Genomic DNA, 11,930 nt, shown 5'->3' with positions numbered 1-11,930 from the left:
CTTCCAGGCCCGATGACTTCCCACAGATTTTGAGGGGCTGAAGAAGCCACTGACCTTTATCACAGGTAAGCCCGGATGACAATGCCTGAAAGACATCAAGAGGTTATTTTGTAGATGGGAAAAGAGAAGCACAGAGGAAGGCCAAGTGACCAAGCCTTCCACATCCTGCCCCGAATCAGGGCAGAGGAAAGACAAAGTCAGTGCTGCCCCTGGGGAGGCTAGAAGCCCATCTGGCTCTTTGGCAAGGTGGCCTCAGGCTGCTACCTTTCCAGCATGATGGTCAAAGTACGCACTCTTCAGGCAACACCAGGTGCTTAACAGACTTTGGTTCCAGTCCTCACAACAACCCTGTGAGGTAGGTTCACTCTTAGTCTCTCATTCTCTGAGACCGAAGCGCCACCTAATGAGTCGGGTGGCTGCTTTCTCTGTGAGACTAGGGACAAGTCTCCCCTCTGCATCTTGTCAATGCAAGCAGCCCCTAATTCAGGAATCTACCTACGCCTCAGGAAGCCAATGCCTCCCACCCGTTGTACCACCAACCCCTCTGTCTTCCATCCTCAAATTCTGAGCAGGTCAGGCCACACCAGCCACAGCGCTGGCCCACGGAAGTCAGGTTCTGAGATCCCTGAGACCCTATCAGGACAAAAGAAGTGGGCCAGGGACTGTGGGGCTGCCACCCACCCCCAACCAACCAGGGCAAGGGTTCCTGGGCTGGGGGAATAAGGAAAGAAGAAACCGGCCAGGTCCTGACATGGTCAGAACCCTCCTCCCTCCAGGAAAGGGAAATGTGGCTCAGAGCTGAAATGACTAAGGCACAGGCAGGCCTCAGGTGCCTGCTGGTTTCCCATCTCAGGGGGACAGGTCGGAGAGTGCAGGGTCTTCACAACTCCCAACCCCCAAGGCCTAATCACACCACAGTGTTAGAAGCAAAGGGAGAAGGGCTTCTTCACAGATTCATAAGGCAAAGGCCAGACTGACATGAGGAATAAGGCAGGCGGGCAAGGGGACGTTGGAGCCAGTCTCCCTTCTGTCCCCCCTCACTGTGCTTCCCTGCCTTTCCAGAAGCTGGGGTAAGAAGGCATTATGTAAGGATGGGGCCCAAACCCAGCCCTGCCAGGCACCAACCCAGAAGCTGGAGGAGGGGGGTCATACTCGCTTTACACTTGCCACATCTCCGTCCTTAAACTGGCTATCTAGTCAGATGGGGGAGGCAGGGGATAGTTCCTTCACACTCAACACAGAGCAGAGGTCAGGAGAGGGACCCACTTTATAACACAGCCAGGGGAGCCCGAGTCCCAGCTGGGCCTGGGGAACACTCAGCCCCACCGCCTGCAAGTCCTGTCCATGCCTCCGCTGGCACCTGGCTAGGCAGTCAGTCCGAGGGGCCTTGGCACTCCTGACAGTTCTTCATGTCCTCCGAGTAGTCTTCGATCTGGATGGTCACGGTGTGGAAGTGGAACTTGCCCTGCAAGCAGGTGCTGGCTGCCTTCAGCACAGCCTGGCCATCTGCATTCTGAGCTAGGGGCAGAGAGGACACACCAGGGGAGGCACTGGACAATAATTTACTCACTCGGGCCCTGAGGAACGATCAGGAGCCTAGCATTCCCTACCCGCAGCAGGACATGGTACAGGCATCAGGGAGCACCCCCCACCCAGTCCCATTCCTGCACTGGGCCACCCTCCAGTTCCCACACCTGGCCCAATCCCTCCAGAGCAGGGGCCACCCTGGCTTTAAGGCTGGGAATCTTGGCCCTGCCACCTAGGCACTGTCAGAGCCTGGGCAAGTGACCTGACCACCCCACCCAAGCCCCAGTCTCAGTTTCTTCATCTAGAAGCGGGATTGTGATGACCAAATGAACAAGGTCTATAAAGTACTCTGCGTGGGGCCAAGTTCAAAACCAGCCGCGCTGCTGCAGACTTGTGAGGCCCTCAGGTGCTTCGGGGATGGCCCCAAGCCTCGGGCAGCCTCTGTCCCTCACCCCGCCCTGAGGATCCTGGCCACTCACCGATGGCGATGTGGACAGACAGCACAGGCTGGGCCACGGTCAGGGCCCAAATGTGCAGGCTGTGCAAGGCTTCCACCCCTTCCACCGACAGCAGCAGGTCCCGGACAGCCGTGAAGTCCACACCCTTGGGGGTCCCTGAGTGGGGCGGGGATAAGGGCTGAAGGAGCCTGCTCCCTCCTGCCCCTTCTGGTTTCTGCTGTTCAAATGTCGTCTCCTCAGAGAAGAGCACCCTGGCCAGCAGATCTGATGTTGCCCCCACACCCCAGATGATCTCCATCATACTACCCTTCTGTATTTTCCTCCTCATGCCTGACCCTATCTGAAATGACCTTGTCAGTCCCTTCCCCATGTCCCCCTCTAAAACGGAAACTCCACGAGCACGGGACAGTCTGCTTTGTTTACTGCTGTATCCTCAGTACCTGGCCCAGAGCAAGTGCCCAATGACTGTTTTCCAGAACAGAAAGGAGAAGGAAAGATGGGAATCAGGGGACCCCCGCGCCCACACGGGCCATCAGCAGCATCATCACTTTTATCTAGGGCTGCCACACCCTGGGGGAAAATGCTCTGAATCGCAGCCAGACACTCCGGCTGACTCCACATCAGCACCCAACTTAGGACTGGACCCTGGCCACACAAAGCCCCAGGGTCCCGTGACCCTGGGGCACAAGAAAGCCGGTGACTGTGGCAACTCAGGGTGGACCATTTGCCAGTGCAGAAGAAGCCCTCCCGCCCCCAGCCAAGCCATGTGCTCCTGAGCAGAGGCCTCAGAAAGGAAGGCAACGAGCTAGAGGGGATTGGGGAGTCTTGTCCAACACCCACCATCCTTTTTTTCTGAGCCTCAGTCTGCCACCTGTGTAATGGGAGGCAGAATCCTCATCCCTCTCTGCCCAAAGGGAGGCAGCTAGAGACTGCGGAGGTGTATGGGGGAGGGGCGGAGCAGCTGTTGGTACAGACACCACCTATAAGTTAACCTGACTAGGCAGGGAGGACACACGCCAGCAGGGAGGGGACACCTTGGGACTAGAGGGGAAGGGAAGGTTCAGTCCGGGTCATATTTCCAGGAACAGTCACACCTGAGGGCTCCAGCTGATGCCAAGACTGGCCTGGGGCCCCAGGAGGTTTTCCAGCCTGTGCCAGGCTCCAGACCATGGCTCCCTGCCAATGTGCTAGGACTCCCCTGCTCCCCCCACCCTGATCCCCACCAAACTTGTTAGTGCTGGAGAGCCCAGAGCAAAAGGAGAGCCCCAAGCCCAGGTTACCTTCCATCAGCACCAGGATCACATCTCTCAGAATGGTCAAGGTTGTCCCCAAGACCAGGATGGAGAAGAGGAAGGTGCAGATGGGGTCTACGTACTTGTACTCTGGCTACAGAAAAAGGGGAAGGCAGAGCAGCGGCTCACCACCCAACACCCTCAGACTCTCTCTCCCTTCCCACCCAGTGCTGCGGCGGGGAGAGGAGCTCTCTGCGGGTGGGTACAGGCCTCACCCTGGCTCTGCCTCCCAGTTCTCTGCCTTTGTGCCCACAAGAACAGGCAGGAGAGATCACAGCTCAGGATAAGACAGTCCCTTCCCACCCCTCCTTGCCCAAAGGACTGAAGTGTAAACAAAACTAAAAGGAATCCTAGATACCAATGGTCCACGATCTCATTTTATAGATGGAGAAACAGGATCAGTGAGCGTGAGGGACTATCCATCACATGGCTTGCAGGGGCTGGAGCCAGGCTTCAACCCTAAGGCCTGGCTCTTTCCACTACACCACTCTGCCTCTGCGCAGTGGGCAATGCATCGGCAGCCCACAGGCCTGGGGGTTTGAATCTGACTCCACAATTTCCCAGCTGTGTGACACCATCTAAGTCACTGAACCTTTCTGAGCTGCAGAAACACCACCAGCTGCTCTTCAGGATTACTGTGAAGATCAGAGGTGCTGACACTTGGTAGGCACTGGGTAAAAATGTTCCTTCCTCTCCCCATACAGCGGGGAGGGAGCTAGAACCTGGGAAGGGACATGTGCAGAGAGGAGCCCCCACTTGATCTATACTCTTCTGCCCACTCCCACCCCACCCAGCCTACCTCCCTCTGTCCCCAGCTCTGACCTTGAAGTATAAAATATAGGCCGCCACCAAGATGCCTATGCTCTGCAGAAAGTCTCCAATCACGTGGATAAAGGCAGCTCGGACACTGGGGTTCTCCTGCTGCTGGCTGGGGTCGTGGCTGTGCCAGTGGCCAGACGGGTGAAGAGTCAACCCCATTCTGCAGAAGCAGAGACAAAGCCAAGGGTTCACTGACATAGCAGGGAGAGGCCCCCCCAGTAGGGCTGGCCTGCCTATGGGACAAAAATCCTAATCTTCAAACTGCCTGTCCCCTGTGCCTGGTGAGGATCCCAACCCCCATGGCCTTCGTTCAGAGCACCATGGGAGAATGGGCTCAGTTCCAATGCCAGGCTAAATCTGGGAACACAGACGCCAACTCTCAGGACAGGAGGGCACCATGGAGGTCATCCTGTTCTCCCCATCCTTTCACAGAAGGGGAAACGGAGGCCTAGAGAGGGAAGTGACTTGCCCAAGCCCACTGAGCCAGGAGAGGAAGGCCAAACATGACACCCAAGTTCCACATACTCTTCCTCTCACTGATACCACTTTTAGGCCCATCGGCTTGAAAAAGAACTTGAATTCTGCCCTTACAGACATCTGCTCCTGTAAGAGCTAGACCCCCTTCCATTTGAGGTATGAAGGCTCCCTGTTTATTCCCGCATACATATGGTGGGGAGGTGGCCGAGCTGATGCCACCCCAGACTCCCAGCTCTCAACGGCTCCAGCCTAGGCCTAAGGCAGAACTGAGGTATTCCAGGAACTAGAGCTCAGACCACTAGGGGAATTCTCATCCTGTGGCCTATGCATGGCCTCCTTCTGCTGAGAGCAGGCATGCAGACGTGCATGTGAAAAGTGGGAAGGAGGACTCACAGGGAACAGAAGCGACACTCACATGATATTCACTGCCACAGCGCAGCCCGACGTGATCAGCATGGTCCCCCCTTCGATCTCATAGTCCCCAGAGATTAGCCTCTCCACTGCCAGGAACACCAGCACTCCAGTCACGACCCAGATGGACAGTACAGAGAGCAGGGCTCCCAGGATCTCTGAGGAAGAACCCAACACCCATCTTAGCATGCGGTCCTAAGACTGAGGAGGCCTCCCCAGCCCTCCACGATCCTCCCGCCCCATCCCTGCAAAGTCAGGGTCTGGAGCCACCTGGGCTCTGCCAAAGCTATGGCTGGCATGGTCACACCTTACCTCACCACTCATCCATCAAAGGACGTCAGAGCTAGAAGGAACTTAAGTCACCTGGGTCAACCCTTTTTGTTTTACATGTAAAGAAACTGACTTACTAAAATATATACCTTGCTCAGCTGACAAACAGAGGCTTCTGAGGAGAGACTGGGGCATCTCCCACCAAGAAGAAAATGATAGTGCGGCCCAGAGATGAACTAAAGGGGGCTTAAAGCCTTTATCTTCCAGTAGGTTTTGCTGACCTTTCCCTGCCCGGGAAATTATTCCACATGGAATTATGTGCAGAGTTAATGACATAGTCATTTGTTCTTGAAGTCTGGCCATTTCATTTCTTAGAAAGGTGAACTCTCCTTCTCTGCAGACTGGAGGTTCCCAGAGGACAGGGGACCAGGGTTCCCCCATCAGACTGGGAGCTACCAAATGACAGAAGCTAAAACTGACATTCTCTTCCCCACCCCAAGTCACTCTCCTGGCCTCACTCAGGGATCTACCTGTTGTAGCCACGAAAGAACCCACATCTTGACCTGCCTCCTCTTCCAACCCCATTCCCACCCCAACCAGGGTCCTCACCAGCTCGCTGCCAGCCGAAGTTCATCGTCTTGGTGGCTGGTCGGGAGGACATCCAGAGAGAAAAGAGGCTGACCAGCATGCTGGCAAAGTCAGTGAGCAAGTGGGCTGCATCAGTCATGACCGCCAAGCTGTGAGCTAGGTACCCACCTGCAGGGGCAGGACCCGAGATGGAGGGGCCTTATCAGCAACCCATGGAGCCAACTTCTCAGACTGTGTGTGCAGCAGGCAAACCATGGGGTCTGGAGAAAAACCATGGATTTGGGACCTCTCCACCCATTAGCTGTGTAACCATGCATAAGTCACTAACTTCCTGTGAGCCTCAACTTCTATCTGTGAAATGGGACTGACATGATCTACTAAGAGGGGAATTGTGAAAATCAAGTTCAGATAGGGCCTGTAAAACATAGGAGGCACTCAGTAAATGCTCTTTCCTTCTAAGCATCCAGGCCATCCCTTACACACTGGTTGTGCATAATCTTGGGCAGATTACTTAATCCTAACATGCCTCCATTTCATCATCTATAAAATAAGAACACCACCCATGACAGTATGAGCATGTCATGAGAACTGGACGAGATAACCTGTATGTAAAAGACTCAGCATAGTGAATGTTCAATAAATGGGGCTATTAGTAGGTTCTTTTTAACTAAGTAGGCCCCACACCCAACGTGGGGCTTGAACTCACGACCCTGAGATCAAGCCATGCATGCTCTGGGCTGAGCCACACAGATGCCCCAAGGCTATTAGTTAATTAATATTACTGGGAACATCCTGGAGAAAAAACTTTTAGATCATGAGACTATCCATGCACCCAATTTCGTTTAATTAGGACAAAGGTTCTTACCAATGACTTCCCCAATCATGAACACCAAGCAGATGGCAGAGGCCACATAAAGCTGTCGCCGTGCCCGCTCCTTCTTGGGGTCGAAGTGGTTGCCAGGACCCTTCTGGGCATGACAGTAATGATTACTCTCAGTGACTAGCTCAATGGCCTGCAAGTCCAGGCCAGATGGGGGCAGAGGGATCCAGCCAGTCCCCTCCTGCCATAGAGATCCCGTGTAAGACCTGGCCAGAGAGGATGGGAGAGGGCGGACTCAGCTCTGAGTTGGGGGCAAGGAGGCCAGACTCCAGTCCCATCTCTCTATGGGGTCTTGGCAAACGTTCCCATGCGTCCAATTCAAAGAATAGCTAAGGGCACTCCAAGCTGAGGAGTGACCAAAAACTTGTGTTTGGAGTGGGGTACTGGGGAAATGACCAGTCGAGGAGTCTTGAGGTCTTGGCCGAGGGTGTTCCTTCCTCCCCCACCGCACCCGGGTCAAAGACGGAGAAGGAAAAGACCTTGGGACACGGCCAAGGGGCAGGGCCAGTGCAGCCAAGCACGGAGAAGGAACAGAGCCCAGGCTCAAGGAGAGCAGACGCCCCTCTTGAGCACTTGGGGACACACGGCCTCCTAGGGCGGAGCTGCCCCGGGGGCAGTATCGGGCCAAGGGCGGGGCTCCAAGCATGCGACTGCCCACTAGTGGGCAGGGGTCAGGATCTGCGCTCAGCCGCGGGGGGCGGGGGAGGAGGGGTGGTCCCCCCGTCCAGGTTCGATTCCCTCTTTCCTCTCTCCTTCCCCGTCCCAGTTCAAGCCTCCGGCAAAACCGTCCACTGTAAACGGCAAACCAGGAGATGCGTCCGGAGCCGCTGAAATCCCCGCCGCTCCGCAGACTCTCGCCTTACCGGGCTCCCGGCCTGGCGTCCACCAGATGCTGCTTCTCCGTGGGCTCCATGGGGCCCCGCACGCCCCGCGCTCGGTCCGGGAAGGCGCGCGGCCGCCGTGCCCAGTGCGCCCTGGAAGTTGCGCGCGGGACGCTGCGCAGCGCGCGCCCACCTGCCCGGAGGGCCCCGCGCGCCGCTCCCCGCTCCCCTGAGCCCGCGCCTCCCGCCTGCCTGCTGCTCCGCGCGGCAACTCCCGCCCGGGCCGCGCTGGGGTCCGTCCCGCTGCCGCTCCGTCCGCTCAGGCCGCTCCAGCCAGTCCGCGCCCGCAGCTGAGCCCCGCGCCCGCCCGCTTTATCCGGCCCTGGCCACCCCGTGTGAAGCCGCTCGCTGGCGTCGTGTGCAAAAGCCCGCCGGGAAGGGGGAGGGGAGGCCGGCTGCACAGGGTTTCCCGGCGCTGACCCCGAGCACCAGGTCTCCAGCGCCCCTGGGGCCCGAGGAGCCCACCCCGCGTGATTTAGGACTAGGCGACGGTTGCGCGCACTGTCCCCTGCGCCCGACTGTCCGCAGCCTGCCGAGGCTCTCTCGGATCTCGGTTCGTGGAAATCCGCTTCGGGTCCCCTGAGGGCAGGAATGTGGCTCCTGAGGTTAGGTGTGTTGTCCCCTCAGGCTGAAGGCTCCCGGGGTTGGCTGCGTCCTTCAGCTCAGACTAGGGCGGAGGTGAGGGGGGCTCTCCTGGGGGCGGGGTATGCGTACCCTCGGGCTGGGGCAGGAGCCCTCCCTAGGACTGGCTGTGACCCACGGGCCCATCCCAGCCACTGCAGCTGCGCCTCTTCCTCCCCTCCCGCGCGCTCGCGCTCGGATTACTATCTGGAGTAGCTTTATCTCCACTCCTACGTAGAGCAGTGTGGCCTTCAGCTGCAGTCCCCATCTTCAGAGAACCGACACCACCCTCCCTCCCTTCCCCGCCCTGCAGCCGCTCACAGAAGCCCCTGGAAGGTGCTGTACGTGGTGTTCCACCGGAGACGCTGGCCCGACTGGGTTGGCTTGGTGCCCTACCCACTTTAAGCTTTGTCTTCTTGCTGGGGCTCGGCGCGTGTGTCAGGACCTTATGGCCTAGCCTTATGGATGGAGTCTGATAGGGACCTATTATATAGAAAACTCTTTGGACTGCTGACCTCTCAACCCAGTCACTTCATCATCCCCAGTTACGCTTGGTCTAGGGGACCATGGCTCGGCTACGTCCCTTCACGTAGACAAGTGTCTAAGTTGCAAGCTACTTGCCCACACCATTGGGGATAAAGAGGTTCCTTCAGTCTTTCCTGGACAAGAGTCACTTTATTTGGAGACCAGGTGCACGGAGTGAGGGTGGCAGCACCATGCCTACCCAGACTGGGTACCCACTGAGTGCCTTTCCACCTTCCGTGGTCAATGAGTGTGAGAAAGGTCCACCTTAAGCTTTGTGGTTTACCTGGTACAGTCTAAGAACCAGGAGATCCAGCATTACCTGGAAAAGGTGTTAAAATGCAGGTTCCCAAAAGGCTGCATCAAATCAACTCAATCAGAATCTTGCAACTTGGGGCACTTGGGTGGCTCAGTGGGTAAAGTGTCTGCCTTCAGCTGGGGTCATGATCACAGGGTCCTGGGATCCAGCCTCAGAACGAGCCAGGAATCACATGGGGCTCCTGCTCAGTGGGTGGGGGGGGTGGGGGAGTGGAATCTGTTTGTCCCTCTTCCTCTGCTGCTTCCCCCCACTTATCCACTCTCTCTCTCAAATGAATAAATGAAATCTTAAAAAAAAAAAAATCTTATAACTTATTTGATGGCAAATGTTTATGGTTTAAAAAGCATATTTTTGGGGCGCCTGGGTGGCTCAATGGGTTAAAACCTCTGCCTTTGGCTCAGGTCATGCTCCCAGGGTCCTGGGATCAAGCCCCACATCGGGCTCTCTGCTCAGCGGGGAGCCTGCTTCCCCCGCCCCTCTCTCTGCCTGCCTCTCTGCCTACTTGCCATCTCTCTGTCAAATAAATAAATAAAATCTTTTTAAAAAAAGCACATTTTTTGTTCCCTTCAATTCAGAGCACATTGTAAGTCTTAATAGATGCAGATTTATAAGTTGGATTCAGATGTATATATCCATTTTATAAAAACCTTTTATGTCAATTTTCCTTTAAATTAATACTTTCCAAGATGTACTTTGATTTGCAAGAGTCAGACCAGTCAAGACTTTGATACAGTGAAAAAGTGCTAGGTCCCCTTATTTTATGCCAGGAGGCCCAAGGGAATGACCTAGCAATTCCTAGACCTCAACCTAAGGAATTTTATTTTAAAAATAGAGATTGCAGGGGCACCTGGGTGGCTCGGTCTACTAAGTGTCTGACTTTTGATTTTTGGCTGGGGTCATGATTTTAAGCTTGTGGGATTGGGCCCCGTGCCAGGCTCCACACTCAGCAAGTCGTCTTGAGATTCTTTCTCCCGGTCTCCCTCTGCCCATCCCCCACTCCAGCACCTGTTCTTGCTCTCTCCCCTCTGTCTCTCTCAAATAAATAAATCTTTAATAAAAAAAAAAAAAAGTACCTTTACCTAAAGTATTGAAAGATAAAATGATTTGATATCTGGGATTTGCACCCCAATAATCCCAGTGCTGGGAATGGGTAATGATAGAGAAGAAACAAATGTGTCAAAAACTGTTGAAACTGACTGATGGGTACATTATACTATTCCCTCTACCTTTCCATATGCTCGAAATTTTCCCAAATTAAAGGGTTAGGGAAAAATAAACTTTTTCTGGGGCACCTGGGTGGGTCAGTGGGTTAAGCCTCTGCCTTCAGCTCAGGTCATGATCTCAGTCAGGGTCCTGGGATCGAGCCCCACATTGGGCTCTCTGCTCAGCTGGGAACCTGCATCACTATCTCTCTCTGCTTGCCTCTCTGCTTACTTGGGATCTCTCTCTCTCTCAAGTACATAAATAAAATCTTAAAAAAAATAAAAGATAAAGATTAAAAAAAATTAACTTTTTCTGGTGATTCGAATGCAGCAGGCTATGGAACCATATTGAAGATTCACTGGCATAACCCCTTTGAAGCTTTCCTTTCTTACAGCAATGATCTTAAAGGAAGTTTTTTGTTTTTTGTTTTAAGATCTTATTTATTTATTTGACAGAGAGATCACAAGTAGGCAGAGAGGCAGGCGGGGGGGTTGGGGGTAGGGGGGAAGCAGGCTCCCGTTGAGCAGAGAGCCCGATGCAGGACTCTATCCCAGGACCTTGGGATCATGACCTGAGCGGAAGGCAGAGGCTTTAACCCACTGAGCCACCCAGGGGCCCCTTAAGGGAAGTTTTTGATCAAGAGCCTTCCATTACTACCCTTAAGTGTTCTGGTTTTCGAGAATAAGCAGAGCCCTTTTTGTGGCCAAGTAGAGACCTTCCCATTTGCAATCAAGAGATACCTCCCTGGAATTAAAACTTTGTCTACTAGCTTTGACTGCCTTCCCTGTTCTTTCCGATAAGAGATCAGTCCAGAAGATAGTGGACTGATATGCCTTTTCTCACGTTATCAGCAACTTAGAGGCAGAATGTGGTAATACTGTTTACTGTGTAATTACAGTTGTAATACTGATTCTTGTGATTTCAAAATGATGGAGACCTCTCTCTTTCTGTCCGGAAATTCCATCGGTCATGGCCTATCGGAAGATACCTCAGGACTATAAAAAAAAGCAAGTGTGTGATTACCAAAAAAGGCACAACAGTGGCTACCTCCAAGGAGGGGGCCCTCTGAGGCTTCCAGGGGCTGGCAGTGTTCTCTTCCTCGCCTTGCACAGTCCCAACACAGAATTGCATTATGCAGCAGTTTCTTAAATCTATAGCCCGTTTTGTTTATTTGTGTGTAATATATAACACAATTTGTGTAGGGGCCGCTTTTAGGCAAACGGGGACCCCCCCCTTCAAAATATCCATAGGCCTGAAGTAACCAATGGGCCACTTATAACACGGCATAAGTACCAAAAAGGGGGAAGTTTCCATACCTCACCACACTGCCTCACCTTCCTCCTTTATAAACAGCGGCCACCCCTGCCTCCTTGCAGACAGCCTGGCCTCTGCTGTCTTGCCCTCTGCTCCCTTCCAGGTATATTCAGTAAACTTCTATCTCCTTTATTCTGCCTCAGGTGATTTTTTCTTTTTTTTTAAAGTAGGCTCCATGCCCAGTGTGGGGCTTGAACTCATGACCCTGAGATCAAGAGTCACATGCTCAGGGTGCCTGTGTGATTTAGCAGGTTAAGAGTCTGCCTTCAGCTCAGGTCATGACCTTGTGGTTCTGGGATGGAACCGATGTCGGGCTCCCTGCTCAGCAGGCAGTCTGCTTCTCCCTCT

The 11,930-nt window shown here is 54.2% G+C and overlaps 1 protein-coding gene across 3 annotated transcripts; it reads right to left on the bottom strand.

The window, feature by feature from the left end:
* Positions 1 to 306: 306 nt before the first annotated feature.
* Positions 307 to 7,766, bottom strand: SLC30A2 (solute carrier family 30 member 2). 3 transcript variants are annotated; one of them, XM_047727562.1, is made up of 8 exons: positions 7,586 to 7,766; positions 6,708 to 6,928; positions 5,864 to 6,010; positions 4,989 to 5,142; positions 4,100 to 4,256; positions 3,266 to 3,371; positions 2,007 to 2,141; positions 307 to 1,518 (listed from the first exon to the last, which is right to left on the bottom strand). In XM_047727562.1, the coding sequence occupies exons 1-8, from the start codon at positions 7,633 to 7,635 to the stop codon at positions 1,373 to 1,375; spliced, it is 1,116 nt and encodes a 371-aa protein (XP_047583518.1). In that variant the 5' UTR covers positions 7,636 to 7,766; the 3' UTR covers positions 307 to 1,372. The 3 variants fall into 3 exon arrangements, with proteins under 3 accessions (XP_047583518.1, XP_047583517.1, XP_047583519.1); XM_047727561.1 differs by having other exon boundaries at positions 307 to 1,513; XM_047727563.1 differs by having other exon boundaries at positions 1,467 to 1,577.
* Between the last annotated feature and the right edge of the window lie 4,164 nt (positions 7,767 to 11,930).

This window comes from Lutra lutra, chromosome 4 (assembly GCF_902655055.1).
Source record: "Lutra lutra chromosome 4, mLutLut1.2, whole genome shotgun sequence".
Taxonomy (NCBI): Eukaryota; Metazoa; Chordata; class Mammalia; order Carnivora; family Mustelidae; genus Lutra; species Lutra lutra.
Note: the sequence above shows the minus strand (reverse complement) of the source record. Positions and strands in the feature narration are given on the sequence as shown.

Bases quoted from the DNA above. Each gene is read 5' to 3' on its own strand.
- SLC30A2 (XM_047727561.1), bottom strand. From the start codon at position 7,635: ATGGAGCCCACGGAGAAGCAGCATCTGGTGGACGCCAGGCCGGGAGCC. The intron at 5,143-5,863 runs GTGAGGACCCTG...GTTCTTCCTCAG, and splicing joins CTTCGGCTGGCAGCGAGCTG to AGATCCTGGGAGCCCTGCTC. The intron at 4,257-4,988 runs GTGAGTGTCGCT...CTGCTTCTGCAG, and splicing joins GCTGTGGCAGTGAATATCAT to AATGGGGTTGACTCTTCACC.